The 27,019-nt window shown below is 36.9% G+C and overlaps 1 protein-coding gene across 3 annotated transcripts in view; it reads left to right on the forward strand.

Annotated features, from left to right (window-relative positions):
- PRKD1 (protein kinase D1) overlaps positions 1-27,019 on the forward strand; it is a 297,817-nt gene that overhangs the window by 258,746 nt on the left and 12,052 nt on the right. For all 3 annotated transcript variants that reach the window (XM_019746850.3, XM_074328119.2, XM_088796919.1), the window contains 3 exons: positions 18,618-18,779; positions 19,319-19,417; positions 20,391-20,658. In XM_019746850.3, the coding sequence (XP_019602409.2) occupies positions 18,618-18,779; positions 19,319-19,417; positions 20,391-20,658 (529 nt within the window). The remainder of the gene's footprint in view (positions 1-18,617; positions 18,780-19,318; positions 19,418-20,390; positions 20,659-27,019) is intronic.

Genomic DNA, 27,019 nt, shown 5'->3' on the forward strand with positions numbered 1-27,019 from the left:
TGTGTCAGGTCTTATGCTTTTTATTGGTGAGTCCAGTCCATTTACATTTAGGGTGATTATTGATATGTGAGGATTTCCTGTCATTCTATCTTTAGTTTTCTGGTAAGGCTGTGTCTCCATTGTTTCTTTGCCTTTTTGTTGTTGTCTGTTATTTTCGTGTGGTAGTATTCTATGATGTTTCCCTCTGTTTCTTCTATTATTACAGTATATATTTCAGTTCTGGATTTTTTTTTTTGAGTGGTTACCCTTAAGTTTATGTAAAAGAAAGTTTGATATTTACAGTATTCCATTTTCTTCAGCACGCTTACTTTCTCCATTCCCATATTCCGGTTCAGGCCTTTATTCTCCCCCTTTTTATATTTTGGTTGCCACAAATTGTCCCTGTTGATGGTGGTCAAATAGCCTCCTTTAGTATTTCTTGTACTGCAGGTTGTGTATTAGAAAATTCCCTCAGCTTCTGTATGTCTGGAAAGGTCTTTATTCTTCCTTCATATCTAAAAGATATCTTTGCTGGATATATTATTCTTGGCTCATAATTTCTCTCTTTCAATAGTTTGAATATTTGGTTCCACTCCCTCCTGGCTTGTAAAGTTTCTGCTGAAAAATCTGATGATAATCTAATGGGCTTTCCTTTGTAGGTTACCGTCTTCTTTTCCCTGGTTGACTTGAGGATTCTTTCTTTGTTGTTGATTTTAGACAGTTTCAATACAATGTGCCTTGGAGAAGGCCTGTTGGGATTGAGGTAATTAGGTGTTCTATTTGCTTCTTGGATTTGAGGATCCAGTTCTGTCCAGTTTGGGAAGTTTGGGAAGTTCTCATCGACAATTTGTTTGAATATATGCTCTGTCCCTTTCTCTCTTTCTTCTCCTTCTGCTATGCCCATTATTCTTATATTGCTCTTTCTGATGGAGTCAGAAAGTTCTTAGAGAGTTTTTTCATTTCTTTTTAGTCTCAAGTCTCTTTCTTCTTCCATCTTTGTAATTTCCAGGTTTCTATCTTCGATGTCACTAATTCTTTCCTCCATCTGGTCAACTCTACTACCTAAGCTGGTTATTTCATTGTTAATTTCTTCTATTGAATTCTTAATCTCCAGAAATTCTATTTGGTTCTTTTTTAAAATTTCAATCTCTTTTGTAAAATGCTCATGTTGTTCTTTGATAGTGTTTCTGTGTTCATTAAACTGCCTTTCTGTGTTTTCTTGCATCTCGTTGAGTTTTTTCAGAACTGCAATCTTGAATTCTCTGTCATTTAAGTCACATATTTCCATATATTTAAGTTCCTTTTCTGGAGACTTTTCACTTTCTTTCTGAGCTGTCTTGTTGCCTTGGTTATTCATGGCAATTACTGATTTATTATTTTTCTTCCTAGACATCTACAGGAGTGGCTTCTGCAACAGGTTGATAGGAAGAGGTCTTTCTTTTGTTTTCCAGTACTTGTTGGTAGAATGTTTTATTTTCTCTCCGACTACATCCTCTTTTTTCTTTCTCACACGGTAGGCTATGTTCTCTGCACTATTCCAGCTTCTCACACAATGGGGGGATTCCCTGGGAGACGGGCTTTTCCTCTCTTAACAGTTCGCCTGGGTCACAGAGCACAGTGTCCATGTGGGTATGCGGAGAGCTTTTGAAATTCCATAGCTCTTCTTGCACCAGATTCAGAGCCCGTGTGTTTCAGCAGTTCTGTTTACTCCTGCAGGGATCCGCCCAGATAGGTGGGGCCAAGGGCGGGGTGAGTTGTGAGAGGTGGCCCAGAGCAATGGAGGCGACCACCATCACAGCCCGTCCTGCTTCCACAGCTCCCTCCCCTTTGCCAGAACTAGTTGGGCTGCGAATCTTTGTCTGCAGTCCACAGTGCTCAGAACAGCAAATATTCCATTCCTTTGATCTGACACTGCTACTGTTCCATTTCTAGCACTAGGCAGGTGGGGGCGTGGTGAGCTCTGGGAGGGTAGGGAGGGGGCAGCTAGTCTCAGTGCCTAAGGCTTCCGTTCTCTGCTCGGCAGTGCGGGCTTAAACAACCGTTTTCAGCCTTCTTCCCTCAGTCTTTTCTCCAAGGTCTCTGCCGTGAGCGTTGGGTTCAGCCGTGTTATATGCTGCCCCCGCAGCCCTGTGGGCCACAAGCGGAGCCCTAGCAGTCCGAGTTCTTCCCTCTCCCGCAGCTGCGGTAGTTCTGGGAAGCAGCGAGCTCAGAGCACTGAGCCAGGTCTGCGTCCTGCGCCCGCGGAACTTTGTCTCTGCACTTCTCCCTTCCCTCCTCCCCCGCTCGCACGATTCGCCCACCTTTAGGTGAATTCAGTAGTGGGCCTCTTCGTCTTGCCTGTCTGCTGTGCAGGGAGTCCTTTGTGGAGTTATTGTTGTTCGATTCGTTGTAAATTCCAGGGGAGTTTTACAGAGGCTCACCTCACACTGCCATTTTGATGACGTCAATCTGGTGGGTGAATTTTACTTAATTGTTTGAATTAGACAAGAGTTCAGCACCCTTGTAATATTTGGAATGTGTGAGAAACATGCTTTTTTTTTTTTGAAAGTGGGAGAAAAATCATTAAAGGGAAACTTGGGAATGGGGAATTTTGATACCACAGGAATATTGTCAGGAAGATCTATATTAGAAGAGTATTTATGGACTGTTATGGTTTATTCATTCATTCATTCAACGTATAATTTTTGTGTGCCCCACCATGTACCAGGCAGTAGAGATACTGATGTAAACAGAACAGTTTTTCTTGAAACTCTCTCTCCACTTACATATCTCTTAAAATTCTTTCCATTCCCAGGAGTCTATCTTAGCTTGGAGACAGCTACGGTGAGACATAATGTGCAGTAAGGCCAGGAAGTGGGTTTTGTGTGAGTTCATAAAGAACTTTAGATAGTTTGCCAAGTCAATTGAATTTTATTATGCCTGGGTGATTGTGAATTATTGAAAGGTTTTCAAAAAGAAGCTGTTATGAACAGATCAGGATTTGGGGATGACATATCATGGAGAAGAATGTTTAAAGGAAAGAAAACTTTGGAGCCACATCCATTCTCTTTCGGAGTGTGTTCCCTTGGTGCATCAAGCTTTTGCTTTAATAAACCTTTCACTCTGGAAAAAAATTTAAAAAGTAAAGACAAACTTTGTTAGAGACTATTTTCAGCTAGTAGTGACAGTCACAATGCCCCCATTTTACTTTCTTTCCACAAAGTCATCTCGGCTTCAGCACTAGCATTTCCATTGCCACCAGTTAACGCATACTTCTAAATTCCTGCTTTGATGACTGGAACTGATGATATTCCTGAAAGCTGAGTCCTCTCTCTCTTGTCACTCAGTCTTCATCTTCCTGGCCTTCTTTTTCCTCTGATCCATCCTGAAGACCACAACCCAATGAGTCTCTAGTGGGCTTCCATCTTATCTCTCCCTAGCTTAGTAGTTCTCTTTGTCTTGTCTCTCATTAAACCCATCTACTAGTGCTGGCATTTTAACACCTGCAGGTGATCTCACAGCACTATTTTTCTCCTATTGTACTGAGTCTTTCATTTCTGTTTAAGTCATTGTCCTTGTCATACTCTTAACCACTGGCCATTCTTCAGCTTTTAATCCCAAGCTGGATGCCAATCTTGGTTTACTTGGCTCATCAATGTTTGATTGACCTCCAAGATCCTCCAATCCTGTCTGACTGCCTTGTGCTACTTTCCATATCTCCTTTTATTTATAGTTTCAAGTCTTAGTATAAAGTAGTACTTTAATACCTAGCAAATGCTTCTTATATAATAATCAGATTGTAAAGAATTTCAAGTTCTTAGCAATGCCTTATTTTTCTTCAACTTCCACAAGGCCTAGTACAGAGGTAAAGCTATTAGAGATACTTAATTAGCATTTCACAAAATTGTCTTAAGTCACATACAGTATTTCCTTAAATTCTTTCTCAGGGCTTTTGTTATAATACCTTTTGCATAAATAAACCATTGAATTTTAAGCTCTAATTTAAAAATTATGGTATTTGATGAATGGATGTTGTTACAGGCTGTCTCAAAAGCTCTGCCCTGGGGGTAAAATTTGTATATTGGATGCACAGGAAATCAGAGAACATGTCAGAGTTTTACCTTTAAAGGCTATGGAACCTCAAGATCAGGCTGGTATTTGGTAATACAGAGCAACCCTGGGGTCGTAGATGGTCTTAAAAATAGAATAAGCTGTAGGGAAGAAGTCCTGCCACTCGGGAAGATAGGAAATCCAGTTGTCAAGGCAGATTGTCAAGGTGAATGTCACAACAGGTATAGAGTGGGGTACTGTGGTAAGAGACTAACAACAGGCAGCATTCAGAAATCCAGACAGCATTTCCAGATGGGCTTGTGAGATCATGATAAGGAGGCATAGGCATGGCCCCTGAAGCATACTAGTGAGAACAGGCAGCACCCAAGTCCTAAATGGACTTGAGTCCAAGGAAAGAATTAAGGCAGTGTGAAACATAGTGTAGAACGTAAAGAACATAGGTTTTAGAGTTAGACTGCTTGGATTCAAATATCAGAATATTATTGAAGAGTTCTTAGGAGCTTAGATAAGTTACTTAATCTCTCTGAGTTTCAGTTTGCTTATCTAGAAAACCTCATAGATATGAGAATAGAGTGTGATAATTTGTGAAACTCTTAGCAGTGTCTGGCACATAGTAGAGGTTCCATACTTATTGGATGTGACAAGTTTGCCACCACTGAGTTCTAAGTCTAGCTCCTAGAAACAAGATCAAATAACTTCATGTTGAATTTCTTGAGTAGGAACCTGGAGACATAATTTCATCGTAATAAAGGACATGTATTTGACTCAAAGCCTGAGGTAGGGCTGCCCATGCCTTAACATATACTTGACCCCTTGTAGGCATTTAGTAAATATTTATTGAACAAATCACGTAGCCACAACTGAAGAAACCAGGGGGATGCAGAATTGCAGAGCTTGCCAATAAAACAATAAAATATTCCTTATCTTCTTTCCTTTTTTTTCTTAAAAACATGGTAATTTGTCTTCTTGGAGCAAGATTAAATATATTATCTTGTAAATACATGGCTTTCTTCTTTTAGTCTAAAAAGATGATCAAGAGTAGGTGGAGAAGAGATAATTATGATAGAAAACCAGAGAATAATGTTGCTAAGTGTGGGTGGGAAAAATGAACATTTTTGCCAACTGTTGATTTTTTTCATTATGAAGGAGTCAGTTTACTTTCTCTAGAGAAAAACATGCAAAATTTGAATACTTTCTCTTTTAGTATGTAGAAAGAAGTTAGTTGATACTTCCGTTGTTTCATCTAATATGTTTATTTCTTCAAATATTTCTTTGTATTTTATTGTATGAAGAGTTTACATGGAATTGTTTCTTAAGACAATGTTTTGCGTCTCTAAGATAATCTTATCTTCTTGTATTTGTCTTCCAAAAAATAAAGCCCATAAATTACGTGTATACATGTCTAAAACAGAAGGAAAAAGAAAACAAAGATTATAAGAAAAAATGAACTTAGAAGATTTTTCAAATCGATATTGTGTTTGATTGGAACTTAGTCATAGTGAAAAGATAGTGTCAAAAGGCAAGGTTCCAAGTCAAATCTTTTTCCATTTTTTGGTAAAGCTTTTTTTAACTTTGCTTTCATTAATTATGGATTATAATTCATCTGACTGGGTGTGCTTGCTTCACAGGAATGTTTTGGGGGGACTAAATTAAATAATATATAAAGTGTTTTTAAATCAAATTTTTCCCAACATATTTTTGGAAGAAATTTGAGTTCATTTCTGGAAGGGTTTGGGGTTAACATTTTCTCACTGAAACTGTTTAGAAAATATTGTGTACTATCTCCACATCATCCACATCTTGGAAGAGAGTAGTCTTTCACTTATTAAAGTTTATGAGAAAGCCCATAATTAAAACTTGTTTAATTTTGAGAATAAAAGCATTTTGCTATAGAACCCTTACACAAATGTAAGATACCACCATTTGACCTTTGTGCACATAATATTCTGTCTTCTATCCCTGTCTAGTAGACCCTGTATACTCACTCCAGTTCCCATTAGCTAATATATAACACATCGGAAGGAGAATGCATCTACACAGACACATTTAACATTATAATGAAATGCTATGTTTCCTGGAGTGCTGATATCTATGAATAGAAACTGGGCTACAGTGATATGATTTGTTAAAAATTACACTTTAAATCTAACACCCGGACAAGATTGGATTTATGTGTTCGTGTTTCTAGCCAGGTAGATTAACACGATATAAAATGCGTTCCAGATGTGTCTCCATTGTTATGCATTTGATAGAAAATAGAAAATAAAATAAAATAAATACATATATATATATATGTATGCAGCTACTTGAAAGTTTTCAAGTTCTATATACAGTAAACACATATTAATCTACAAATTCCAATTTCCTTATTTAAACAAGCCACACTTTTAATTCTTGCCTTTCCCCTAAACACAAGCTGAGTGATGGCATGGAGTAAAAGGGGTCAAACTTGATGGGTGGAATGCTTACTAACACTGATTTTTTTCTAAAGCTATCGGTCAGTTATTAATTTTCAGTCTTTGAAGCTTTCATCTGGTTCTCAAATATTAGGGCCTTTTGCCTAAATTCATCTTGAAACTCTGGCCTTGATTGGGGGCTGAGGGATGGTTATTCAGAGTCATATAAGATCCTTGCCGTGTGAGGGTCTTTCCCAAATTCTCTTGATCAAAATCACTCACCCATCCCAAAAATGACAGTATCAACTTGACCCGTATACAAGCACCACTGCCAGTGGAACCTCAGTGTATGAGTCCAGATGGTGGGCTTAAGACATCTGGATTTTGTTTTTAAAATTTCCCATTCATATCTCTAACCTGAAGGATTCCTGGTGATGAGTAGGAAATATCAGACATTTTTATGTAATTTTTATCCGGTGGAAAGTCAAGAAAGGTTGGAAACAACATGAGAGATAATGAGAGCGTTTTTTTGTGTGTTTGTTTGTTTGTTTTTTAAGTGTTATTTTCTATGTATTCCTTCTCCCCCACTGCATTTAGCTTCTTTTGCTTTTGTAGGGAAAGGACTCATTGTATTTATCATATGTCTTCAGCAACCCTGGACTCTACAGCTAGATTGAAGCATTTCCATAACTGATGAAATGCAGAATGACTGAGAAGTGTGTGCTTAGATTTATGGATATACATGAATACAGAAGTTTTACATCAGGCCTCAGCTGATATTTTTGCTATGCAAATATTAATTCGGTCTTTTTAAAAAATTTCTTGAGCCAGTATTATTTAATAGAGTACACACACTTACAGGTAATTCAAGATGAAAAAAATGCAATGGTAAATTGTGCATTACAAGCTAACCACCTAAAAGTTGAGTCACTTTCTGGATATCTGGGCATAATATGTATATATTGTCATTAGCAGTTAATGGAGATGCTTCAATCAATTATTTCTCCCACAAAATTTTGAACTATATTAAACCAGGGTCCATCTGTGCTAATTAATGCCACAAGAAAAATAGCATTATACTCCAGTTCTGATGGATGGTATGAGAAAACAGTTCTTACCAGAAATGATCTGAACCTTTCTGAGTTCCCAGAGTCTAACTGGCTAAATTTGGTTGTGGCCCCATTGATCTAAATGTCAGCCTGTGACCTATTCCCAGAAGGATGGATTGTTGTATCTAATCTTGTTGTTGAAGCAATAATGTGTGCATTTATTCTTCTGACGGTATATGTTAGATTTATTTTGTTCTAGGTTAATATCAGTGTGCATTTCTAAAATTTTACAGATGAAATTTCCCCAAAAAACTGTTGCCTCCTAAAAGATAACTGCTGAAGTATGCACCTATGTAAATTGATGTTTTGCCAACTGAACATGAAATGGGGACGCATTCACATGCTACAACCAAAGGATCTCCATTCTCACTTTAGATCAGGAAGGCTAAACACAGCCATTGCTTGGCTGACGTCAGAGTACAAGCACCTTTGACGTCATCGAAGTTTAAAGACACAGCAGGAGAGAAGATGGGAGGACAAATTAGAAGGTGCAAGTTTGTGGCAGTTCATTCCTGATGTAGCTTCTGTTAGGTGAAAGGCAAAAGGAAATTTTCTTTTTTGCCACTTCAAGTAAACTTCCCATTATCAAACTAAAGAGGGAAATGTGGCCCAGATCTTTTAAGAATTACAGAAAATCTGCCCAACAGTAACAGCAACTAACTTTTACTGTGTTCCAGGCATGATTCCAAGTATTTTGTGTACATTAAATCATGAAGTCCTAGTTATGTGACAAGGCTAGACACACTATTATGATCCCATTTTACATATCAAGCAGTGGAAGTCAGGAGTTGAGAAGTGGCAGAGCTGGAATTCAAACTCAGGAAGTCTTTCTCCAGGGACTGTGCTCCTGAAATTGTGCTCCAGGCCCCCAGGCGTTCCTTGTGTCATATCTGTCTGGGGGTAAATCAAAAACGGAGAAAAAGAAGGGAGTTGCAAGGCCTTTTCTAAGTTAGAGGGTAAAGTACAATGGTCATTATCATCTAAATAGTGTTTTACTTCTCATCCTCTGAACAATAGTGAAATCATAGGAAATCAGATTTTCACAAGTCATGTAAGGGAGAATTGGCCTCGAGGGAAAGGGGTCATTTACAGGGAATATCCTGACTGGCCTATAGCTGCTGCTGCTGCGTCTATCTTGCTGATGACTGTTTCCTCACGGGCTTTGAGAATGAGCTGAAACTAAGGAGTACCTCCTTATAAAGAGCTAGGTATAAAATAAATACTTATCATCTACACAGTAGGATAATTATGTGTTAGTTCCTATCAAATATGCTGAAATATTTATAAAAGCCGTGGCCAAAACTCCTATATTTTGAGGGAGCGATACCTGGAAATGACCAGGACACCTTTGTCATACCCTTGAGACTTTAGAAAATCATTTTGCAATTCATATGAATGGTGCCATCTCTGATAAGATACTCACGTCCATATTATTGGTATTTATCATAAAAATCATTACTTATGATCATGTTATTCAGCATCGAAATCCTGAGGTTGCTTACTAGCAGATTCAAGTGAACCCACAATGAAAAAGTCTAGTATTGTAGTTTTATTCTGAAGAGAGGATCAATATATCTCCTACTCGATGCAAAAATGTACTGTCACTAAAGAGGTCATACATGGACTAGCATGTCTTCAACAAAATCATTTAAATCTTAAAGGATATTATCCATGTATTGAAAAGTAAGGAGATACAGGGATTCTTCATCTTTCAGTCAAACTTACAAACTTGTGTTGGGCCTTTAATATATACCACGCGTTGGGCTTATATTGATTGGGAATATAATTAACTAAATATAGTCCATGGGGAGCTTGTAGTCTTGTAGGTAAGACACATAGTTTCACCCCTAACTAGATATACTATGTTAACTGTTTTGAAATAGAATTGTCCCAAAGACTATGAAAACAGAGAGACATCCAAGTCAGACTACAGTCAATGAAAGTTGCCCGACAGCTGAATACTGATATCAGACAAAATAGTCTGGTTCAGCCTGAAAAAACAGTATTATAAAAGAGTAGAAAAGAGAGAGCGAGCATGGCTTGTTCTGAAAATAGTTCAGTATGGCCAGAGAGATGGGTAGATATTGGGCAGAAGAAGATAAACTCTAGAAGTATTTGGGTGGGAAGAGGGAAAGGAGCTGATAGCGAAGGGCCTCGTGTGCCTCGCTAAAGCTGGTGGTGATTACTTGTGAAATTAAAGCAAGACGGTGTGACCAGAAGCACCTCTAGGAAGATCAGTGATAATCTTTGAAAGAATGGGATGGAGGAGAACACGTCCTAAGACAAGGAGATCACTTGTGAGTCTGTGGCAGATCGCTAGGAAAGAGATAAGGCTCAGAGCAAGACAGTAATGGTGAGGATGAAGGTGAGATGTCAGTGTGAGAGAAATTAAGGAGCTGGACTCTTGTTCATTTTAGAGAGCAATTGGCTTTTGAATTGAGGGAGAAGTAAATATGTAGGATGATTCTCAGGTTTCTGACTGAGATGGTTGTCCATTTACCAAAAGAAGAAACACCAGAAGAATCAGTTTGGTTGGAAAGACATCAATTCCCATTGTTAGACATCTTTCCTTTAAATGAATATTCCCAAAAAACAGTTGGTTATAAGATTCTGGAATTAGAAGAGATAGCTGAGGTTACCATATCAATTTCAGTATTATCTTAATGAGTCTTTTCATAATCTTCTGCTCTCTACACGATTTTTTTTTTTCAACATCTTTCAGGGAATTACGTGCTATTTCCCCTTCATGAGACATTAGGTGATTGTGATTTCTAGGGTCATTAATGGAAGCAGGAATTGTTAAGAGACTGTGATTAAAAAATGGATAAGATGGTATGCTCTTCTCTCAACCCTGGCAAATTGGCAGAAACGAAAATCAACAAAGCCATTCCACAGTGCTATCTATGCCTCCCAGAAAGGCACCTCCGGTCCCCACCCACACCACTGTGAATATTCTTCCTTCCACCCCGCATGGCATTTAGAATTTAGATCGTGGATTCATCACTTCTAAGTTTATTTCTTTCCATCTCAATAGGAGCTAAATCTTTTGGTCATTTTGATAGAAGAGTAGTCAGAAGTCCCTATATTAAGGCTATATTGCCCCTAAATAACTGGTTGATTCTAATTCTCATCTTTCCCACCTGTCATATGTTTGAGTGTAATAACCTTGGAGGAAGAAGAAAGAAGGAAAAAATATGACATCTTTAATTTATACAGCTATAAATGGAATGAGTTTTTTCACCTGCATAGTAACAAAAAAGCAACCGCATTAAAATTAAAGACTATAAATACAAATGAAATATTAACACAGATCCAAAAATAAAACAAAACAGAATGTAAACATAAAGATGTTAAGCCATTATTTCTTTTTTTATATAAAATGTTGTACTTTTATAAAAGGCTTTGCTTTTAGTGACTAGTCTCCATCAATTACGTAAGAATTTTCGAGGCAACTTGAGTCAGGAAAATTTTTATCTTCATCTCCAACTGGCATTTCCTCCCAGACTTTGAAACAACTTATATTTACCCCATGGATATATCATCAATCTGTTATGTGTGAATGGACACTATTCTTTCCTGTACTTGACCAAATGTTTCATTTCCTGAAAATTGAATTACTTAAATGCAACAAACAGATGGCCAGAGAGTCCTGTAGCACTTACTCTACCGTAAAATTTATTATTTGAGTTCCTGAGGTGGGCCTGAGGAGGTATCAAAAGTGCTTTGTGAACACTCGGATGCCACAGTTGTTGTAGTCGTCGAGCCATTTTTAAATTAATTCAGTTATTTTGAACATTAGGAGGAAAGGGTTGAAAAGCTATTTTATATAGAAAATTTCATAGATTTTATATTTTATGTAGAAAATTAAAATTGTGAACAAGTCACATGGACCATTGTGGTTGAAGCTTATTTTAGAGTTTCTCTCAAGGGATTGAAAAGATAATATGAATAATACCCGATAGAAAATAATAGCTCAATTTTTTTTCATTTTAAGTCTTCAAATATTATCTTCTCTAAGATAAAGAAATACTTTTCAACAGTATAATATGGAAATTTGGATAAATATGGCATGATTCTTTATATTCTGTTTTCTTGTTTTACTGTCAAATACAAAAACAAGTTTGGTCATTTGGTTCAATGCAAAAAAAATACAGCTCATGAATAAGCATCTATGATGGCCTTGTCTCAACCATAAAAATATCAACTTATTATATGTCAGCTATGCAGAAACAAATAATGTCACTTTGCTGCTGGAAAGATTTTTCAGCTACTTCTCAATGTATTTTTTAAATTTGTTTTATCTTTATTAAATTTATGGGGGTGACACTGATTGGTAAAATTATATAGGTTTCAAGTGTACATTTCTAAAATACCTCATCTATATATCACATTGTGTGTTCACCACCCAGACTCAGTTCTTCCATCACCATATATTTGACCCATTTTACCTTCTTCTACCACCACCCCTACCCTCTTACCCTCTGGTAACTACTAAACTATTGTCTGTGTCTCTGAGTTTTTGTTTCTTTCTTTGTTTGTCTTGTTCCGTTGTTGTTTTCAGTTTTATATCCCACACATGAATGAAGTCATATGGTTCTTGACCTTTTCTGACTTATTTCACTTAGAATGATAATGTCAAGATCTATCCATGTTGTCGCAAATGGCAGTGTTGTGTGTTTTTTCTTATGGCCGAGTAATATTTCATTGTGTATATATAACACATCTTCTTTATCCAATCATCTATCAAAGCACACTGTGGTTTTTTTCCATATCTTAGCCACCATGAATAATGCTGCAATGAGCATAGAGGTACATATATCTTTATGGGTAAATGTTTTTAGAGTTTTGGGGGTAGATACCCAGAAGATGGATTGCTGGGTCATATGGTAATTCTACTCTTAATTTTTTACTTCCATACTGTTTTCCACAGTGGCTGTACCAATTTACATCCCCACCAGCAGTGTATGAGGGTTCCTTTTTCTCCGCAGTCTCTCCAACACTTGTTATTACTTGTCTTGTTGATGATAGCTATTCTAACAGGTGTGAGGTGGTATCTCATTGTGGTTTTGATTTGCATTTCCCTAATAACTAGTGCAGTTGAATATTTTTTCATATATCCATTGGTCATTTGCATATCTTCTTGGGAGAAGTGTCTGTTCAGTTCCTCTGCCCATTTTTAAATTGGATTGTTTGTTTTTGTTGTTGAATTATGTGAGTTCTTTATGTATTTTGGATATTAGTCCCGTATTGGAGGTATTTGCAAATATCTTCTCCCAGTCAGTTGGTTGCCTCTTTGTTTTGTTGATGATTTATTTTGCTATGCAGAAGGTTTTTAGTTTGATATAGTCCCATTCATTTATTTTTGCTTTTATTTCCTTGCCATTGAGGTCTAATTCATAAAATCGTCTCTGAACCCAAGGTCCATAACTTTAGTACCTATGCTTTTTTCTATACAATTTATTGTTTCAGGTCTTATGTTTAGGGCTTTGATACATTTTGAGTTAATTTTGGTGTATGATGACAGATAGCAGTCTAGTTTCATTCTTTTGCATGTGGCTTTCCAGTTTTCCCAGCACCATTTATTGAAGAGGATTTATTTTCTCCATTGTATGTTTTTGTATCCTTTGTTGAAAATTATCTGCCCATACATATGTGGGTTTATTTCTGGGTTCTCAATTCTATTCCATTGGTCTGTGTGACTCTTTTTCCGCCAATACCATGCTGTTTTGATTATTGTCTCTTTGTAGTATAAATGGAAGTCAAGTAGTGTGATACCTCCAGCCTTGTTCTTTTTTCTTAGTATTTCTTTGTCTATTCAGGGTCTTTTGTGATTTCATACAAATCTGATTATTTTTTGTTCTATTTCCTTAAAAATTGCCATTGGGATTTTGATGGGGCTTGCATTAAATCTGTATATTGATTTGAGTAATATGGCCATTTTAACTACTGTGTTTCCCCGAAAATAAGACCTAGCTGGACCATCAGCTCTAATGTGTCTTTTGGAGCAAATATTAATATAAGACCCCATCTTATTTTAATATAAGACTGGGTGTTATGTAATATAATGTAATGTAATATAATATAATATAATTAATATAATATATAATATAATATAATACCAGGTCTTATTTTAATTTTTGCTCCAAAAGACACATTAGATATGATAGTCCGGCTAGGTCTTATTTTTGGAGAAACACGGTTTGTTGATTCTTCCAATCCATGAACACAGAATATCTTTCCATTTCTTTGTGTCTTCTTCAATTTCTTTTAATAATGTCTTATAGTTTTCAGTGTATAGGGCCTTCACATCCTTTGTTAAGTTTATTCTTAAGTATGTTATTCTTTTTCTAGTGATTGCAAAAGGAATTGTTTTTTCTTTTTTTTTTTTCTGAAATTTTATTGTTAGTATATTGGAATGCAATGGATTTTCTACATTGGTTTTGTATCCTGCAACTTTACTGTATTTGTTTATTGTGCTAATAGGTTTTTGGTGGACTCTTTAGGGTTTTCTATTTAAAGAATCCTGTTGTATGCAAAAAACTGACAGTTTAACTTCTTCATTTCCAATTTGGATGCCTTTTATTTTTTTCTCTTGTCTGATTGCTCTAGCTAGGACTTCCAATACTGTGTTGAATAACAGTAGTGACAGGGGTCTTGTACCTGAAATGTGTCTCTTGGAGGCAGCATTTGGTTGGGTTTTGTTTTTTGATCCAATCTGCTACGCTGTGCCTTTTTATTGGTAAATTCAATACATTTACATTTATGGTGATTATTGATATATGAGAGTTTCCTATACCCATTTTATATTTTGTGATCTGGTAGCTCGGTGTCTCCATTGTTTTTTTGCCTTTTTGTTTCTGTTATTTTAGTTTGATTGTATTCTATGATTTTGTCCTCTGTTTCCTCTTTTTTTATGTTACGTGTCTCAGTTCTGGATTTTTTTTTTTTTGAATGGCTATCATTAAGTTTATGTAAAAGAAAGTTTCATATATACAGTAGTCTTTTTTCTTCAGCATGCATCTTTTCTCCATTCCTTTTTGCAAATTTAGACCTTTATTCCCTCCCCTTTTATGTTTTTGTTGCCATAAATTATCCCTATTTATGCTGTGAATTCATTTCTGAGTTGCAATAGCAAATTATCTTTCTTTTTTTGTGTTTTTATCTTCTTTACCCTTTGTTACGTTTAAGTGTATAGTGCCCTATTCTGTGTAGGGGTTGTCATATCCTGCTTCTCTCTGTTAGTAATCTTGCTCATAGTTTTGTATCCTTTTATCTTTTTGTTTCAGTTCGAATAGCTTCCTTCAGTATTTCCTGTAATGCAGGCCTTGTGGTGCAAAATTCTCTCAGCTTCTGTATATCTGGAAAGGTCTTTATTCTTCCTTCATATCTAAAGGATATCTTTGCTGGATATGTTATTCTTGGTTCATAGTTTCTCTCTTTCAATAGTTTGAATATTTGATTCCACTTCCTTCTGGCTTGTAGAGTTTCTGCTGAAAAGTCTGATGGTAGTCTAATGTGCTTTCGTTTGTAGGTTACCATCTTCTTTTCCGTGGCTTCCTTGAGAAGTCTTTCTTTGTCATTAATTTTTGACAGCTTCAATGTAGCATGCCTTGAAGAAGGCCTGTTTGGATTGAGGTAATTAGTTCTGTTTGCTTCTTGGATTTGAGGATCCAGTTCTTTCCATAGGTTTGGGAAGTTCTTGTTGACCATTTGTTTAAGTAAATGTGCCCTTCTCCCTCTCTTCTTCTTCTGGTATACCCATTATTCTTATATTGCTCTTTCTGATGGAGTCAGAAAGTTCTTGTAGAATTCTTTCATTTCTTTTAACTCTCAAGTCTTTCTCTTCTTCCATCTGCGTCATTTCTAGATTTCTATCTTCAGTATCGCTAATTCTTTCCTCCATCTGGTCACCTCTGTTTCCTAAGCTGGCTATTTCATTCTTCATCTCTTTTTTGAGTTTTTTAGCTCCAGAATTTCTGTTTGGTTCTTTTTTAAAATTTCAATTCTCTGCTAAAATAATTAATTTTGTTCATTGATTTTATTTCTGAGTTCATTAAACTGCCTACTTGAGTTTGCTTGCATCTCGTTGAGTTTTCTCAGAACTGCAGTCTTGAATTCTCTTTCATTTAAGTCACATATTTTCGTGTCTTTAAGTTTATTTTCTTGATATTTTTCATTTTCTTTCTGAGCTGCCTTGTTACCTCGATTATTCATATCAATTAATGGATTATTTCCCTTCCTAGGCATCTATGGGAGTGAGTTCTACAGCAGGTTGATATGAAGAAATCTTTCTTTGGCTTTCCAGTAGGTAGCTCTGTAGCATTTTATTTTTCTCTTACACTTTTCTGGCTTCTCACGTGGTGGGAGATTTCCTGGGGAGGTGGGCTTCTCCTCTGTCACGAGGTCATCTTGGTCTCAGGGCACTACCCTGGTGGGAGAATGTGGTGGGCAATGGGGTTCTGAGCCTGTGAAATCCCAGTGCTGTGTCTGCAGCCCGATGCAGAGCCTGTGTGTCTCAGCAGCCCTGGGTGCCCCTGCAGCGATCAGCTGGGAAAGGTGTGGGTGGGGTGGGCTGGGAAAGGCACTGGTGTGTTTGTGGCTTTGTTTTCTTTGAGTAATGGCAACAGTTGGACCATAACTGCCTCACCCCTGTAGCTCCTCCCTTGTCACTGGAATTAGCCACACTATCTATCTGCCGCTCAGGAACTGTCTCTCCAGTTTTCAGGGCTGTAGATATTCTGCTCTTTAATCTAACACTGCTACTGTTTTTTTCTGGGGCCTACTGCTGACACTGGGAGGGTGCAGGGGAGGCAAGCTGTGTGAGGTTGGGGGCAGGTGTCCAGGCTCTATGGCTTTGTTTTCTGCCTGGCAGTGAGGACTGTTTGACTGCATTTCTGTATTTGGTCTTTGCCCTCTGGTCTCCGCTCCAATCGCTGGGTTCAACCGTATTATATGCTGATCCCTCAGGTAGAATTGCTGGGGCCATAGACAGTGCACCTGCAGTCTCAATATTTCTCCCAGGACCGCAGTGAGCTCCGGGCTGCATCCCACAGCCCCCAACTCTGCATTTCTCCTTTCCCTCCCCTGTTCGCCCTGATTCACCCACCTTCAGATGTGTCAATGTGCGGATCTCTCAGACATCTTTGTATGTTGTGCAGGGAATCATTTGTTTAATTATAGTTGTTCAATTTGTTGTCACTTCAAGGGTCTGAGATATCAAGGAGCACCCCTCACGTTGCCATATGTCTCATGTCACTCTCTGTGATCATTAATTTAAAAGAGGAACGCTGACATACATGGACACCCAGAGGCTGATGGTCTTTCCAGTTAGTGTGGCTCCTCTATCAGGGAAGGGGGTGTAAGAAAAATAAGATGCGACAGCCTGGGTGCAGGCTCAGGTATAAACAATGCTATCACTTGTATTCCATACTGTATATCAAATAGAAACATGTAGTCATTCATTAGAGTCTCCCACCTGAGGATCTGGCACTCCCATAATGGTCAAAGCCAACTGGCTATCTGGCCTTATTAATAGGCAGTTAGGATAGATAGAGTAGTGAGAGTGTGAGTTTTGTTAATACTACTCCCTCCATGTGCTTCAGCTCTGATCAGGAGAGAATAACTCTGGAGGCCCAGTATCTGATGTAGCCAGATCTGACCAGGTAACAGTTTCAAGAACAATAATGTCAGCCCTCTAGAGGTGAAATGCCATTGGGTAGATGTGCAGGCATCTCTTGGACACATTCAGAAACTCGCTACTCATGACCATATTATGCTGCATAATTGGTCATCAAGGCATCAGAACCAAAAGGACCAATCAGATATCTACAGCAGAGGTCAAAGTTGCCAAGTAGTGAAAGGATACCCTGAGAGACAGGTTATCATCATGGGAGCTTCTGACAACCATAGTGTGGCTCCATATCCAGTCGATGCCAGGATTTCCTTGCTAATGGGCAACGTGGAGGACGACTATAATGCAGATTCACCCACAACCCCGTCTGCTGCTCACCACCCAGCATCCATCTGTGAGATCTGAATAGTGATCCATTTCAGGTTTCATTTTCTAAAATAAGGCATTTATTTATTTTTTCTCTGTTCAGCTGTTAGCACATTTAAGTTTGTTCCTGTTTTCTTTTTGTTGTTTCTTTTGTTCTTTAGATAGTTTTGTTCATGATTTTTTTTTCTGTTTCTCATTGAAATATAAGTGGAATAATCCTTTTTTTCTTTTTAATATTAGGAATTTTTGTTATTGTGTGCAGACAAGAACTAGTAAAGGTCAAATGATCAAAGGCTTTGTTGATAACCCCAGACCAACATTCAAACTTAAGCCTCATTACAAAGGCCCATCTAATGTTAAAAGTAATTTTACTTGACATACGTGACAATTAACATGTCAAGTCAAATGCAGCCTATCATTATTAGCCATTACTTTATTGTAGAAATATTTATTGAGTGCTTGAAAACCGTGTAGTACTTTGATATAGCATGATGTCCTGGACAAAGCAGAGACTTAAGAATTTTTTATTTTTTTTTAATTTTTTTTTATTTTGTGGTTCCCATGGGGATCTTTACGCCATATAAGAGCTTCCATAGCAAACTACTGCCACCTCTAGTAGCAGAGCAGTTACAAAAGATTTTGACTAATGTGCTTCATCAGTGCAGTCAAATGTACTACATGTACAAATTTCATCTTTTCTACATTAAATTTCTACCAAGTGTGTAGAGGTGGCCTCGCATGCTTATTTAGGGCAGTATGCTTAATATTGGAAATGATCCTAAGAAATTACAGATTTCTCAATATGGTATTCTAATTAAAACCTAATTAGCAATTCACAGTGCTGGAACTTGGATTTTTAGCATAGAAAAAAATAATTTCACTATGCATAGAGAGTAAAAATGTATTTCTTGGACCCATTAGATTTTCAAAAATATAAGGCAGCACATGTGGAATGTAGAGGTGTTAAAAATCTTAAGTGTGGGTTTCTCCATAGCTTTAAGCTTGAACAGTTTGGTATAATCAGTAAGCTTGCCAAACAGTATCAAAAAACTCATTTTCTTCAAGTGCTTTGTTTATCTTTAATAGAACCTTCATCACCCTGGTGTTGTAAATTTGGAGTGTATGTTTGAGACGCCTGAAAGAGTGTTTGTTGTTATGGAAAAACTCCATGGAGACATGCTGGAGATGATCTTGTCAAGTGAAAAGGGCAGGTTGCCAGAGCACATAACGAAGTTTTTAATTACTCAGGTAAGAAGTCAATTAGAGCCAGAAAAAAAAAAAGGTAATATTTAATATCAAATGTTATCACTGTTTCACGGCAGCTTCCTAGCCTTGTTGCTTAGTCTGTACCTCCAAAGTCTAAACTGTACTCAAAAAGGTTGCAGTAGCTTACTGTATTATCTAATTTATATCTGGTACCTAGAGTCCAGTATACTAAATGAGTAATATGTATGAAGCCCCATGTATTAAAACTACTCATGAAATTTTAAAATGCACAGTGGCCGAGTCCTGGTTCTTTGAAAATATAATGGATTTCCCTGTTAGATATTGAATTCTTTTATCTACACCTGTCTTGGTTGCTATATGATGCCATAATATGCTCCTTTTTCCATGGAAGTTTCCTTAGAAACCTGCTATGTTCATTTAGCTTATTTAACTGTCTTGAGCTTAACTGTTGTTCATTGTGAGTTTTCTCTAGGCTTTTTAAATTTATGTCCTAGTAGAAGACATTTTGAAATAAAGTAATAGACTCAACTAAATTATTTTGATGGTTTTCTTCTTTATAGATACTCGTGGCTTTACGGCATCTTCACTTTAAAAATATCGTTCACTGTGACCTCAAACCAGAAAACGTGTTGCTAGCATCAGCTGATCCTTTCCCTCAGGCAAGTATAAAAGCTTCTCAGCGAAAAGCCAGCTGACAGCATCATTGGCTCCCCTGTAGTGTTCGGTCACCTTGTCCCTCAAAACCTCTGTTTATTTCGAGTTGTACATGTTCATTTTCATCCATTTGTTACCTTCAGATATTTTGGGGACCGGCTTTTTCACTCTGGCTTCTCAGTCCAACCTGCCTTAGTAACACACCCTGAGCCTTCTCATCTTGCCTGTTGGCTTCTGTTGTGTGCAGAGCCTGGAGAACTGACAGGCTGAGGCCAATGTGGAGAGCACTGGCCTGAGAGTGACAACACTTAAGAGGCCCAGGGATGCTTACAGCTCTCTAATGCTGGCAGGACATGCAAGCTCAGTGTTGTTCTCAGGGACAAGTATGAAAGTTTCAAAAGGATGGGAAACACCTGGAGCTCACCCCCAGGGAATCTTGACTCTGAAGTGACCTGACTGAGCTGGCTGTCCTACCTTACCTTCACTCCCTGACACCTTTAGGTCCCAACTGAGTGCCCATGCTGAGCTCATTTTGAGGATTATTGTGGATGACATGCCACATCTGTGCTTATACTGCAAACTTTGTTTATAGTAAGCCTTTAAGTTAAGTCCATCGCTTCCCTGATTTGCATGATGTTTTCTTGCCTTGTCAAACAGTATTACCCACTTTTGAGTGTACATATTTTCAGATTTTTCACTTGTTTTTTTGGGGGGGGAAGAAAAGGGAAAGGGAAAATGTTCAGATGCTCTTTTTGTGAATGAAAACATACTTTGTTTTTTGTTTTTTGTTTTTTTTGTATCGGTACATAAACCACTGTCTTCAACTACATAAAATGTAAAACAGCTATTACTTCTACCATGATAAATCCATGCAATATATGTAAAGTATTATAGTTGTCTTTGGCAGACCTGGGCTAAGACACAAACAGGCACACAGTTTGTGACCTTATCATTTCTGAAAACCATTATTGTCAACAGGTGAAACTTTGTGATTTTGGGTTTGCCCGGATCATTGGAGAGAAGTCTTTCCGGAGATCAGTGGTGGGGACCCCAGCTTACCTGGCTCCTGAGGTTCTAAGGAACAAGGGCTATAATCGCTCTCTAGACATGTGGTCTGTTGGGGTCATCATCTATGTAAGCCTAAGTGGCACATTCCCATTTAATGAAGATGAAGACATACACGACCAAATCCAGAATGCAGCTTTCATGTACCCACCAAATCCCTGGAAGGAAATCTCTCACGAAGGTAATCTTTTCCACTCAAAAATAATGTTTTAATCTGTAAGTGTAACATTATTGTTTCTGTTGTGAATTATTGAATTATTGTTTTATTGAATTGATAAATGCTCTTTGTAAGTTGCTCATTGGAGTAGGGACCCATATTGATTGAGGGGAATTGAGAAGTAAAGGAAATGGAGACCAAATGTGTCCTCTGATGAAATGTGCATGTATTATAAGGAAATTTAAAAACATTTATGGAGGTAAATGAAACCAAGTAAAATTGTTAATATTGTGGTATATTTCCTTAGAATTTATAAATATGTATACATTGATATAGTGCCAATACCTATTCTTTACTAAGACTAATCTTAGTATACAATTAAGAGTCTATACTTGTTTCTGTCTTAAGCACTTTTAATCGCACTTTTAATCTATTATGTATGCAAGAACTTTATGATACTGCTACTTTAATGATCATATTACATATATTAATATAACAAGTTCTTTGTGTGCCGACTTCCTTTGCGTGACATTAGAGCATGTATGACTTTTATTTAGCCATTTCCCTGGTATTACATTTTTGGGTTATTTCTATTTGTTCAGTATTAGATAATCTTTACATATATCTTATATGTATCTCTGATGATTGTTTTAGGGTAGATTACCTTGGCAGTGTTGCATTATTTAAAGTTAAACTCTTTTTTTTTTTAACGCTTTTATTTATTTTAAGTGTGTTTTTCCAGGACCCATTAGCTCCAAGTCAAGTAGTTGTTTCAATCTAGTTGTAGAGGGCACAGCTCACAGTGGTCCATGCGGGGATCGAACCGGCAACCTTGTTGTTAAGAGTACGGCACTCTAACCAAATGAGCTAACCCACCACACCTAAAATTAAATTCTTAATAAGTGTTTCCTTCTCAAAGAAAGAGAAGTAGTTCTAAAAGTGGCAGGGGCAGTCAGGGCAGAGGATGGTTTGGAAAGAAGTTCCTCAGTGAATATTCTTTGGAGTTTATTTAATTCTCACAAAAGCCTTGTAAAATAGGTTTTACTGTTATACCTACATATCACGTGAGAACACTGAGGCAAAAGAAGTGACACCACAGGCCAGGATCACACAGCTAGTAAGTGACAGAGCTGGAATTTATACCCAGACCATCTGAGCATACATTTTTAACCCATTAGTTCTGCTGCTTCTTTAGTTTTCAGACATCTAGTCTAAGTTTATTCAGACTTTTCACCACTTAAAAAGGTGAACACATTGATAGGTAAACATCTATTTGATACCTGTTCTTGCATGTGGTGGTGCAGAAATCAAAAAAGAACGTAATTAAGTTCTTAGACTACAGTTAGTATTAAATGGCAAGAGCCATTCATCATCAGAGCTTTGAGTTACCATTAGCAACAACTTTTAGCATCATCAATTAGTTGTAAGCCACAGCTAGATGGATATATCTTAAAGAATCGGTGACCTACAGAAGAACTATCATGTAGCCAAAAGACTAATGAAATATTTAGGATAATTCAACAGAGGCAAAAAGTGAAATATAATTCTTTTTTCAAGAGGCAGAAAAGAAGGAATTATCAAATAACCTCGTGACCAGTACCCATGTTAGAAAATGTTACCTCTTAATATGGTTAGCCATTATATCTGATACCTTTAATCCAGAAATCCAGTAGACTAACTTGATGTTGTTACTCTAGTGCAAATCTGGACTATCTCTGAAACCAGACATTTTCTTGCTATTCATGAATAGGACTTCAGGAAAATAACCTTCACATTTTAATTATTTTTTTCTTGGAGCAGTGTAGTTTTTCTTGTAGTGGAACAAATGGTGCCCTCTGGGAAAATGGAAATGTGCTGGCCTTGTATGTAAATATAAACTATTTAGGTGAGAAATAAATAGTTCTGGATTATGAATGTTTAATCATCACTGGTAATAAAGACTAGAAACATAGATATCAGTAGCTCAAGAAACTTGTAGGGAAACCATAGTATATGTAACATCTTAAGTGATATGCAAGTAAAGGACAAAACAAAATGTTTTTCAAAGAACTTAAAAGCTCGTTGGGGAGACGAGTTACATGATTTTGGGGAAATGATCATTTATTAACTGGAATTGTTAGCTAGGTAAAAGCAGGTCTCCAAGGTCAAAGCACGAAGAATCACTGTGGACTTAACTAGTCAGAATTTCATTTTCAGAGGAGATGGAGCTTAAGACAGTCACTAAAGAATGGAAAAGAAGAAAGACAGCATTTCAGAAAGAGGGAATTACGTTTTATAATTCAAGAGGCATTTATATTTAACCAGGAAGTACACATTTTACTTGCCTATAGATAAGTCTAAACATAAAATGTCCTTCCACTCAAAGTGATGTGGGGACCAGCTGACGTAGAACCCTCACTTTTCCAAATGTCTCAAGTATCAGTTTGGGAATTAACTGGTCTCTCTTCTCAGTATCTTCCTCTGGTTCATTCTTGCCTTTGAGACACAGGAGTTATTCTATTTGCCAGTCAAAGCTCTGAATGGCAAATGAATTACCTGTTAGTGTATGAGCAAAGCTAATATTTGAACACACAGAAAAGTTAAATTACGTCATAATGCTAGCTGAGGCAGTTACAGGCCCAGATTCGATCCCACTGTCTTGTTGAGAACATACAATTCCCTGATTAGAAGTTATAACAGAGGCTGCTGGTACCAAATCATTTTAAACACATAGGATCTGAGAAACACATAAGCAAACTAGTATCTAGCAAAAGGTGATCACAACTGACATTAGTAAACTTTCAATCTCAGGATACTTTAAACCGCACCGGAACCACTAAGAATCCAGCCAGATACATGGAAATAAAAATTTAGGCACTTCAGTCAAAAGTAAAAATCAACAGCCAAGCAGTATGAGATATAGTCCTATCTGCTATTCTAATTAGCTATCACTTACCTTTCTTGAACTTCAGTTCCTCATCTGTACAACAGGGTAATGATTTCTGCCTACATAATGAGGTGGTAATAGAGACTGAATGAGATAAAGGATGTGAGAAGCATCTGTAAAGGCAGGTGTGGGTGAGCCAAGGATTTGGATTTAGGGGGAGAACAGCGGAACACTAAGCTAAGCAATTGCTCTGGCAGAAAACCAAAAATTGATTGTATAATTTTAGAAATTATATGCATATGGATGTTTCCCAAGTGTTCTTCAGACATATTGTTAATTGTATTTTCTTTCTTGGCATGAAAAAGCAAAAGAAAAGAGAAAGCTGTAGGTCTTTGTAACATACATAGATGTGTCAGAATGAAAAAATTTCTTCATAATGCATATTTTTCTGTTAGTGTAGACATGGACCTGATACGATGTCATACTATATATCGGACTGCTTGAGCTGCCATCGTGCCATTTGATCCTCACGCCAATCCTCTAATAAGTAATATGTTTTAGTCTCTATGAAGGTTAAGTGACTTACCTTACAGTCACACAGTGGTAGGGATTGGATTTGAAATTGTTTACCTTCATTCTTTAAACCATGCATTATTGCATGCCAAAGTGTACTTATTTCTTAAGGTTTATTATTTAGGAACCTACAGGGAATATTTTAAACTCATTATTTTTGTTGTGATAATATAATAAGCCAAGTACTGGCATTCTAGAGAAATGCTTACTAATAATTTATCACTGAATTAATCAGGATTCTTGTGTGCAAATAATAGAAACATATCTCTAGCTAACGGAGGCAGAAGATACTTTATTGAGTCACACAGCTGGGAAGTTCAAAGGTGAACCTCATTCATCTGGGTCCTGTTGACTGAGAGCTGGGGAAAAGTGTCATATTTCTCCATCTCTCAGCTCAGCGTTACTTTATGATGGCTTCCTTCTCAGGTGGACCCTTCATGTGGTTCAGAGTGATCCCCCAGCAGTTGTAGGCTTAGGGGCTGCTCATTGTGCATGATCTCAGAATAGAAGAGTAATTACCCCTCAGTAGCCATAGAGTCTCTGAAAGCGGCACTGATTGGCTATGCTTCAATCCCATAATACCCTAGGAGCAATCACACAGTCACCGCCTGGCTCTGATTGGCCATATAGATGATGGAGAGCCCCTCCATCATCCAGGTTGGAGACAGGAAGTTCCTGCAGGGAAAAGATAGTAGTCTAAAAACAAACACAAAAGCATTGGCAGATGAACATTATAAAAATAGGGATGCTTTTTTTTCATTTTGGTTTGGTTTGGGGGTCTGTTTTGCAAATCAAGGTATAATTTGAAAATTGAAAGAAAATTTGAGGAAAACTTGACGTAGCAAATGTTATAGGAAAAATGAAGATAGTAAAAAGAAATTTTGAAAGAAAATGATAGTCATATCTAACACTTCTACAACATTTACACTGTAGCCAAGCACTACTTTCAATACTTCATATATGAACTCATTTAATCATCCCAAACCTTTGAGTAGATACTACTATTGTTTCCATTTTAAAGATGAGGCATTGTAGGCTTGCCCTGGCTGGGCCCAGGTACAAATCTTGTTATCTGGCTCCAAGGTAGATGTTCTAACTCACTGCTTTTACCGTCTCTTGATTATCCTTCTAATGAATTTAGCCATGCTGTCATATTAAATTTTTAATATGCTTTCACTAGCTTAGAGCTAGAGTAGCCACACTATTTTAATAATGTCTGAAAATACAGGGAAACAGGATTATATTGTGATAAAGACCTGAGTTGAGAGCTCTTCCACTTACGAGTCTTGGGGACCTCATCCAAGTGACTTATTCTCGTAGGTCTCAGTGTTCTTGTCTGAAATATGGTGATACAAATTCCTAACTCACTGGATTATTTTAAGTATTAAATGAGATTGCACTGGAAAGCTCAACACATTGACATTACTATATTAGCTTAAATATACTGAACACTTTCTATTTCCCAATCACTTTACATGATCTGTATATCTATCTGTATATTTGTATTTAGTTATATACACCACACACATATATAACTACAACTATATAAAGTTATATATGTATATATATATATATATATATATATATATATATATATGTGTGTGTGTGTGTGTGTGTAACTAAACACATATTTAATTACAGCTATATATATGCCTCCCCCAAAAAAATTGCAAGCGAGACTTAGTCTGTGACTTAAGAAGAAGGTACCAGAGGTGTAGAGCTTCAAAATGGGCAATGGAAGAACTAACAGTCGAATACAGGAATGCTTGCAAGGCAGGCATTTTAAACTTTGGCATGTTGACAGTTAATCAGAGGAACAAATTAAAAACGGAAACTCCCAGGCTCCACCCCCATAATCAGCTGTGGTGCACCCTGGGAATGTAAGTCCTGGGACCAACTTTGAAAAACACTGCTCCAGAGCCCTGGTTCATTAGGAAGGAGTTGTTAAAAATTAAATTCAGGAACTCCTGAAGGACCTGACAGCTGACAGTGCTCTTAAAAAATTTAAACTAAGTTCCTAATATTCAAATTTAGATAAATTATAAAATTCCTCTCTCATTTGTAAAAATATATATAAACTCCGGGAAATACAAAAAGTTGTGTAATAAAGAACTAACTAACATGTGTCATGATTTTGAGCAATTAAGGAAATGTAGGAAAAGAGGATCTATTTAATACTTGAAAACTTTCCGTTGCGTGGGCATAGATTTAGACATTTCACTTAGGTTATAATATAGGGGAACAGGTTATTGCCTATAGGGGATATGTATTAAAATCCAATAGTTCATCAATTAATAATAGTTATATGTAGGTTGTTGCACATATTGCTTGTTAATATTAAATTTTAGATAACCTTCAGTATGTCTTACTTCATTATAATTATGCAAAAGAATGTAAATAATGAAACTTCTACAACACTGAGAATGAGGGGGTCCAAGAATTGAAGAAGAGAGCTGTAAGACCCCTAACTTCCACGGAGTTCTCATGGGATTCTGCCTGGTGAATGGAGGGAGTTACACGTTTATGTGTAAGATTTAGTACATGACTTAATCATGAGTTAATACTTTTTAGTAATTGTTACATACATGTGTGTATATACATCCTATATCTTGTACCAGGCACTGTTCTAAATTACAAAGGTGGCCACCAAATTAATTTACTATAACTTAACTTGGGAGATAGAGGTCAATAAGATAGAGAAAACTGAAGTGAAATGATTCATTTTCTTTAATGAAAGGGAGTCAATGTTTGTTTTATTTTTTTAAGGTTGTTCTTTTCAAATTATCTGTAGTAAAGGGCCAGTTTTATTTTATTTTAGTTTTTAAATAAATAATAAGATATAATAAAAATGTGACAGCAATGTCAAAATGTTATAAAAGTTTCCAAATACTTAGTCTCACTTCCTATACTTATCCCATCACAAACCAATAAATAGTTAACATGCTG

The sequence above is a fragment of the Rhinolophus sinicus genome, chromosome 3 (assembly GCF_057876585.1).
Source record: "Rhinolophus sinicus isolate RSI-liver-muscle chromosome 3, RSI-T2T, whole genome shotgun sequence".
In the NCBI taxonomy this organism is placed as follows: Eukaryota; Metazoa; Chordata; class Mammalia; order Chiroptera; family Rhinolophidae; genus Rhinolophus; species Rhinolophus sinicus.